Raw genomic sequence first — 9,235 nt, forward strand, 5'->3', positions numbered from 1 at the left:
TAAACAATTCCCAAGGTTGACTTGACACATACTCTCTTTTGCTTTGTTTTGTCCGGCAGTTTAATGTAATCCCGACTAGAAAGAACCCAATACTTTGTCAGACCTGCCTTACGGTATGTATGAAATCAAGCCCCAGCTTTTGAATCTCTGCTCTGACATCAAACATCCAGCCCTGTCACTGACTGAGAGACTAAAATAAGCAGAAACACCATATTGTTGTTTATTGTGTGTATTGAGTCTTTTAGACTCCTAGTGGGATTGTATCAACCCCAGTCTGAGGACTAGAGGTCTGTGTGAAATGGCCGTGGCGTTTGGCGTCTGATGGATGTGGGCAAAGACATGTCTCTGTGGAGGATCATTACCCCACAGATGTTTCCTGTCTCATTGTTGAGACTAAACAGAAGTGCCAGTTATGGACCAAGAGGCGCCTGCATTCCACACCACCTCCCCTTGCCCCTCACATAGCCCCTCTACCTCAACTCAGCTATGACCAGACAACTATGCAGAAACACTCTACGGAGCTGCCTGTTCTGTCTGGTGTTGTTGGGCCACGAATTGGAGGCCAGTGAGTGTGCTATGTACTGTTTTGTGTATATATACTGACTTTAGTTTTAAGGCGGGTTCTGAGCCACCATTGCACCCATTCCTCAAATAGGATTTGGCAAAAGAGGAAAAATCTGGAGGAGGTTCTAAACTGCGCGGTGGGCACCCCACTGTGTCCTGCACTAAGAGGGATTTAGTTCCCACTCACGCACACAACTCTGTAGCAGACCCTCCCGAGTCCCAATCCTCATCCTACGCTTTGAATTATTTGTGGAGAGAGAGAGAGAGCGAGAGATCCCTGAAGTTGATAGCACTTGGGAGTAATAATAACAATCTATTTCTGGAAGATGACTTTGGGAGCGGCCATCGGGATGATCATGTGCAGTTAGCTCTGTGTTGCCATTTTTTAACACAGACCCTGTTTTTTTCTGCATCCCTAGACTCCATCTTCTGTTCTTCACTTCCTGCTCAACACTCTCCCTTCCTCCTTCCTTCAGCAGTAGGGTGTGGCCAACTGCTGTGCTGGTACAGTTGACAGCACGACATATCTGTCTCTCTCTGGAGAAACGTTGTTTGTGTGTTTTTCATCTTCTGCCAGTCTGGGTAGAATGGACGAGGTTCACACAGAGGGCGGAGTGTCACGAAAAGAACCCAGAATTCTCTCATCTCAGCTCAGCAGACTGTTTGGTTGAGGGTATAAAGGCGATCAGGTGGATTTGTGTATTCAGAACAGGAAAACAGTAAGAGAAGTACACGTTGAAAGTACAAGTTGAAAGGGAAAAGTAGAACTTAGTAGTCAGGGGTTCTCAAACTTTTGGGGGCCGGGGACCCCTTTTGTAATAGCTAATTCACCAGGGACCCCTCATAACTCCAGTGAGAGAAAAAATAGCATACAAGGAGTTTTACTATGACTTTGGCAGTGCATGGCAGGACAAACCAAGTCTTGGGCCCTGCGAATTAACATTTTAAAGGCCCAACTCTTGGCATTGGAGTTAACATTTAGCAGTTTAAGCTAATTCTACACGCCTCTGTTTTGGTTAAAAGCTGAGGGATGGGCCTGGAGAAATGCAACCCCTCTCAAATTCAGAGACAGGACTATGGATGCAAGGACGGACCATCCATAATATCGAAATTATAGTTTTAGCAATGTTTCAGGCTATATATTGTTTGTTTACATTTACATTGTTTACAAACATTGGGTTATATTTTGGGTTCTGCTTATATTTCTGGTTCTGATTGGTGGGTAGGACAGTTGAACTAAGCTCCTGAGGCATTTATAAATCATGTTCTTCAAGAATAAATGGGCTATTTCATGGTATGCCATACCAAAAATGGATGTAGCAACTAAGGATTCTAGCTTTAAATTACAGTGCATTTAGGTAAAATGATCTTATAACTGGTTGAAAAATGTATAATTGGTGAAGCACTGTGGATACCAATATCCCATGTGACCCTCCCAGTCCCATGTTTCCCAAGGTTAAGAGTATATGAGTAGATTAATAATATTACATTGTATTTTATTACACCCTCAAATTATTCTATGGATACTTTAGCCAAAATGTGTTTCGTCTGTTGGTAGAAATACTCTTAAAAGATATGAAATGTTATTTTGAGATCTGGCCGCGGACCCCTGCAGTAGAACCCCTGAAGTAGAGGGCAAGACTGTGACTGAGATACAGATTAGAGTGAGTGGCTAAGATGGGAAGAGCGACACGGGAACCTTTCAGACATAAATGGAGATGGAGAGCGAGATGATAGAAGAGAGGGGGAAAAGATGGAAGTTTAGACAAAACCAAGGAATGGGAGGATGACGAGGAGGAGACTGGAGAGACAATAGATTGCTATTCTTCAAGAAGCATCACATTTATCAAATGAAGTCCCTCAGTTCTCAGCCTGACAATGATCACTCTGAGCTATCCTCACTCTGAGATATCTTGCTTTCATACACTTTGTTTTCAAATAGAAGACGATACCTTCGAAGACTGATTGACACTGTGTAAAGACGCATACCGCAGAGACCCCCCCCCCCGCCCGACCACCCCTTTCAGAAATATGCCTGACAGAGTTGCATTCTCACCTTGACAGTGAGATGATTTATGGAGTTGAGAAGATGCAGTGTCTCTATGCACTGATGTCTGCATTGATGTCTTTGTGACATTTAGCTAAACCAGTTGCATGCAGACAGGCAGACACACACACACTCGGACACACCCACAGACACAATACACCAATCCCTTGTGCCTCAGTGACATTTTGAGAATAAAAACACAGCATATACACTGAGTATACCAAACACTGGGAACACTTTCCTAATTTTGAGTTGCGCCACTCCCTCTTTACCCTCAGAACAGCCTCAATTTGTCGGGCATGGACTCTACAAGGTGTCGAAAGTGTACCACAGGGATGCTGGCCCATGTTGACTCCAATGCTTCCCACAGTTGTGTCAAGTTGACTGGATATCCTTTGTGTGGTGGACCATTCAAACGGGTGCACATGGCACGTACAACCATACCCATTTCAAAGGCACTTAAATATTTTGTCTTGCCCATTCACACTCTTTTTATTTAACTAGGCAAGTCAGTTAAGAACAAATTCTTATTTACAATGATGGCCTACCCCGGCCAAACCCGGACGACGCTGGGCCAATTGTGCGCCACCCTATGGGACTCCCAATCACAGCTGGTTGTGATACAGCCTGGAATCAAACCAGGGTCTGTAGTGACACCTCTAGTACTGAGATGCAGTGTCTTAGACCGCTGTGCCACTCAGGAGCCCTCTGAATGGCACACATACACAATCTGTCTCAAGGCTTAGAAATCCTTCTTTAACCTGTCATTTCCTCTTAATCTACACTGATTTGAAGTGGATTTAAATAGTAACACCAATAAGGGACCATAGCTTTCACCTGGATTCACCTGGTCAGTCTGTCATGGATCAAGTTTTGTTCATATTTTGTATACTCAGTATGGAATTAAGCAATAAGGCACGAGGGGTTGTGGTATATGGCCAATATACCACAGCTAAGGGCTGTTCTTATGCACAACACAATGCAAAGTACTTGGACACAGCCCTTAGCCATGGTATATTGGCCATATGTCACAAACCCCCGAGGTGCCTTATTGCTATTATAAACTGGTTACCAATGTAATTAGAGCAGTAAAAATAGATATTTTGTCATACTCGTGGTATATGGTCTCATATACCACAGCTGTAAGCCAATCAGCATTCAGGGCTCAAAACCACCCCGTTTATAATTCCTCTTCAGCTGTCTGTGACGGTCTTTGGCCTAAAGCTGTGTAAATGGCAGTTAGCTCAAACTTCCTTGAAACCATGTCGGCATTGTGACCGGATATCATACAACTCTTGACAGCATGAATTTATGACATGTCAAGTGTGTCATGCGTCATTACAGTAGTAACACTGCATCTCCTATTCAGTCTTAAAGCCTTTTGCTATATTCATTATATTCTGTGATCATAAACGCTCACCCCACATCCATGCAAGCCCCTCACCCCTCAACAGTGGACATATTGACGACTATATCCAACCCTGTCATTTCTGGATCTCCGCTCTTGCCCTCATAATCTTTGGTAATACTTGGCAAAAGCCTTCACAGTTCAGCACCAAGTCACAGTGAAGGGGAGGGATCAGGCACAGATTACCCTGCAATTTGACTGGAGCTTGCAGTATTAACAGTGTGAGGCGAACAAAGAGGCACATGGGAGCGGAGCATGGTAGAATGGGCTTACTGGCTCTGTCAATGATTTATCCATCTCTCAGTTCTAACAAGGACGAGAGACGTGTTTATAATGTGAAGGCGCAGTTGTGTGGCGGGAGTTCAACACACGAATATAAACCTAATAAGAATGTTTGTTTTGTTCCTGACTGTTTCCTTAATGAACCAGTAACAGGCTGTTAGTTTTGTGGTCAGAAGAGGGCCTAGATCTCAAGAATTATTTGCTTTTGTCAACCCAGGCAAACAGTGTAGTAGGTCAGCACTGAACTACTCTCTGTGTGCGTTGTTTGTACAGTCAACTGGTTTTATATGTGGAGCATCGTCTGTCTGTCTGTTAGCATGACTCCTAGCTGTGTCGGGATCTAGCTGGAGGTGACATGGGCAGTACTCTCCTTGAATTCTGCAGGGATTTCCTGTTGCTGTTATTCGGAGAGGAAGCAGGTGCTTGTCTGAAGCCTTATCTTTCAGTAGGACTCTTCCTTCCACAACATACACAAACACACAGAAACACACGTACGGAAATACATACTAACAAATGCACACAGATGGGATCGTTCAATGTCCTTATTCTAAATCATTCTGCATAAGAATGTTTGCATAGTTACTAAAATGGAAATTAACTCCATGTTGCTTTAGCAGAAATAATCTGATTATATAATGTAGTCTGGGCTGAAGTGGAAATCCCCTCTGCTTTTTTACTGTGATCTGGGCCGAAACGGTGCATTCCTGGCTAACTGTTAACAGGAGCTCCAGGCATCCAGCACACTATCTCATCCTCGTGTGTGTGTGTGTGTGTGTGTGTGTGTGTGTGTGTGTGTGTGGGGGGGGGGGGGGGGGGGGGGGGGTGTAAGAGAGACAAGCATCACCACATTCCTTCACCTCCTCAACCCCCCTCCCTGCCGGTTTCCTGTCATTCCATGCATTCCTGCCCATGGAACTAAAGCCCAAATCAGAGCTTTAGTTGGCTGCACTTTAATGTCCCATTTATTCTCCCTGGCTCTGTTGAGTCTAACCATGTATTCTGTGGTTGCCGAGTATCATTTACGGGAAGGCTCTTTGGTGTGTGCATGGGTTTGTTGTGAGTTCATGTATTTGCATTTGTTTGTGTGGCTGCATTTGACTTTGCAAATGTCCATGTGTGCAGCACTTCAGTCCTGCCCTATGATTCTCTTTGCCTGAGGTTGTGCTTATATTGAAAATATTCCATAGTGTTTTCAGATTCAATGAGCACAGCACAGGCACAGTTTAGTTTCACCCCAACTTGACAAGACGTGGTGGGGGGGGGGGGGGCGGGGTTAAAGGTTGAAGGATTGGTCTGGATGACACTCCAAACAAATTAGACATACAGAAATATAAGCCACACGAGTCAGTCAAATGTCACTCTTTCTCCATTTGAAGTAGTGTAGTTTTGGTTCTCTGCTGTTAGCTGTGCTCCATAATGGCACGTAGTCCCCTGCTCAGCTCCCCTGCCTATCGCTGAGTGAATCAAACTGCTAGCTAGCCGGAGCCAGAGAGTTGGAGCCTGCATGGCCTTGGAATGCTGTAGCCCTCCTGGTGAGGTGGTGCTTAGCGGCTCAGTTCCCGTCAGGCCTTCTAGAATACATCTGAAGAAATGACACAGACTTCAGATGATGGAAAATAGGATGTTTTGGGAGCAATGTGAAGCATAGCCAAGAAACAAAATGCAGAGGAGGAAGTCATGGAATTTCATGGGCTCTTATGCTTGTGTTCTTGTGTGTTTGTTTATGTGGGTTTTGTATGTTATCCTGTCCTGACCAGCGTCTCCTTGTCTATGAGCCAGTCATTTCATGGAATTGTATTGATAAGAATGTACAGTGTGTTTATTTTTTATCCTGACCAGTCTGTCTCTCTGTCTTCCTTCTCAGGCGTTGCTGAAGATGGACTGCCAGGGCCTGGTGGCCAGGCTGGTGATGGACTTTGTCCTGCTGACCACAGCAGTGGAGGTGGCCGGTCGATGGAGGGAGCTGGCTGAGAGGTTGGCCAAGGTGTCCCGTCTGCAGATGGATGCATATGAGGCACCCCACAGAAACAAGAATGGAGTAGTGGACAATGAGGTAAGTGGTTTGGATGGCACGGTCCTACTGAAACATTGTTGGCAACCATATTGAAAAATGGAACACTAGACATAGCTGTTTGAAATTATATTACCTGCGATCTATAGATAGCGATATGCTTATTCATTTTTTAATTATACTTTTGGAATGATATACAGTGAATGTCACCCATATAACCATGACCATAGTAAATTAAACTGGCAGAACATAGCATGCAATTTGTTGTCACACTGTTCATAATGTTGTCTTCAATTGCCACCCCTCATTGTCCTCTGACCTTTTCTCTCCCTGTACTGTGTGTTCTACAACGGGTTGGTCGAAACAAGCATTGTGATTGGTTGAGACGTGTTCTAAACCATACAAAACAATCTGTTTAGTACGAGTAGGCCTATGACGCAAAAAAAAAATCTGTTCCATCTGAGAAATCCCTGCGCAGCTACTGTCCCATCAGCCCTGCACAGTCAATTCATTATCTTGATCTACACTGTAAAAAGCATCTACACAGTATTTCCCCTTGCGTCTAGCCTAACATTTGGTTTGCAACAACGGTCAGGGTTGTACAGACGATGTTTTCTGTCTCTCGACATTTGCAACATTGTTTCAATGTTGAAATTCGATCTCCACTGTCCTATTGAGAATGAATGTGTCAGGAAGAGACAGACATCTTTTCTCAGCCAGTCGAAATCATGAATCAGCTCGTTGTTATACATGTGTCCAAAACAGCTTCAACAAACGTAAATGCAGCTACTTTGCGGTTATTCTAGCTGTTTGACCTAGCCATAGTTAGCTAGCTAGCAAGGGGTAAGAGCATTGCCCGCCAGCATGGCAATGAAACATTTAGAATGAACGACTGGATATAGAACAAAAAATACTTTACGACTGGGTCAAGTCTTTGGCAACCTAACCTATAGAATGAAAGGCCAGCTAGCAACCATAGATGTGTCGGGACTAGGCCTGTATTTTCATTGAGCTGTTTAGCCAGCTCTCTCATGTGCAATTGCTTTAAATTTACCCTTTATTTAACTAGGCAAGTCAGTTAAGAACAAATTCTTATTTTCAATGACGGCCTAGTTCAGGGACAGAACGACACATTATTTTATTTTTTTACCTTGTCAGCTCAGGGATTTGATCTTCCAACCTTTTGGTTACAAGTCCAACACTCTAACCACTAGGCTATACGCCAACAACATAATTATGACCATAGAAACATCAGGAAACAGCATGGAAGTCCCATGTGATCTTCTTTCAGTTAAATATGGTCGCTTCAATCTCCACCTCTTTCTGTTTCACTCTCTCCCTGTGTAGGCCATGTGGAAGCCAGCCTATGACTTCCTGCTGACGTGGGCGGCCCAAATCGGGGACAGCTACCGGGACGTGATCCAGGAGCTGCACATGGGCCTAGACAAGATGAAGAGCCCCATCACCAAGCGCTGGAAACACCTTACGGGCACGCTCATCCTTGTCAACTGCTTGGATATGCTCAGGAGCTCCGCCTTCAGCTCCGCCTCTCAGGACGACTGTGCCATCTAGACCAAACTGGCCATCATCATCACCATCGTCATCCCTCACAGGTTGCAACTTGTCTCCTCCCCTTTCAATTTCTTTCCCATCAGTATAGCTAAAAGAACGAGGAAGAGAGAAAGCCCCTTTATACTGTTGAGTTGGACCTACAGACTCAGTCTTCTGCTGTCCTTCCAACGTCGATCACCATCCTAACCCAACCCCTGACCCTACCCTTCTGGATCATTTTGCATATCTACCTAAAATGTAGAACATACCTTATTCCCTGTTTTGTATTGGAGATTCTGCACAACAGCTGCCTGTCTGTCTGCTCCCTCTGAGTCCTGCTTCCTCCGAATCTGCCTTCAGTCTCTCACCCCCGGGAGGACGAGAGCACTAGACTGCCCCCCTCACCCACCAACCTTCGTATTGCCACCAGCCAAACTACACAATGCTACAGTCTCAGTATTCACAAATACTATTTTAACTGTCACTACCTGGCATGGTATGTATTTTTGTACTCTAAATATGGCACCACATTTTTTTTAAGACTCTTTGACACCTTCCGTTCATGACTGTGGACTCGACCCATTACTAAGAGGATAAACTTTTGAAATGGTGTCCATGTTCTTTAGTCTTTGTCACGTGTGTCAAACAAGCTGAATACGTTTATTTATAAAGCTCTGTAATTGTTAAGATGAACGTGCACTCTTGTTGTTCAGGGTTTCCTCCGGCTGTGGTCCATTTTTTTTTTTTCCCCAACTCATTTGTTTGAGAACTGTGTATATTTCAAATAGTCTTTCTGCTTCTTCTCTCGCCTCTCTATCACCTCGTTCTTTTAAAAGGAACCTTAAATGCCTGCCGTTGTTTTTTTTTTTACTCCTTTTTTAAAGATATTTTGTATCAAAGCTTGTCAGCAGTTAATATGGTTTCACATATAGCTACTGTAGATGGCCTCATTCAATGTCCAACCACTGTTGTGCAATGCTAATTCTATGTTAAAGATCATGTATATGTTTCGACCACTGTATGTGTTGTGTTCCGTGATGAGTACTGTATAGCTTGCTTCATGTTCACCCACATTTTGCCTCCGTTTTGACTGCATACTTTTGTGGAGAATAATATGAATAAAATGTAAATATTTATACACAATTCATTATGCTGATTGCTGAATAACTGGATTTATTACCGCAGTATCCATATTTTGTCTTCAGGCCAGATTTGTTTGATTTTTTTATTTATTTCAATACACACAAATCATGTTAAAGAGGCAGGAAATGACAAGAAAGGTATGCGACAGGTACTGTTTAGTTTCTAATCAGCATTCAGTTTGCGCAGACCACCCAACAACATCCCAGAGAATACAGCATGTTCTGCTGAG

The 9,235-nt window shown here is 43.9% G+C and overlaps 1 protein-coding gene across 1 annotated transcript in view; it reads left to right on the top strand.

The window, feature by feature from the left end:
• The window catches only part of LOC110520178 (SH3 domain-binding protein 4), a 58,517-nt gene extending 49,511 nt beyond the window's left edge, over positions 1 to 9,006 (top strand). Inside the window, exons 4-5 of the mRNA XM_021597312.2 lie at positions 6,166 to 6,354; positions 7,660 to 9,006. Coding sequence (XP_021452987.1) covers positions 6,166 to 6,354; positions 7,660 to 7,884 — 414 coding nt within the window. The 3' untranslated portion in view covers positions 7,885 to 9,006. The remainder of the gene's footprint in view (positions 1 to 6,165; positions 6,355 to 7,659) is intronic.
• Positions 9,007 to 9,235: the final 229 nt, after the last annotated feature.

This window comes from Oncorhynchus mykiss, chromosome 3, assembly GCF_013265735.2.
Source record: "Oncorhynchus mykiss isolate Arlee chromosome 3, USDA_OmykA_1.1, whole genome shotgun sequence".
Lineage (NCBI taxonomy): Eukaryota > Metazoa > Chordata > Actinopteri > Salmoniformes > Salmonidae > Oncorhynchus > Oncorhynchus mykiss.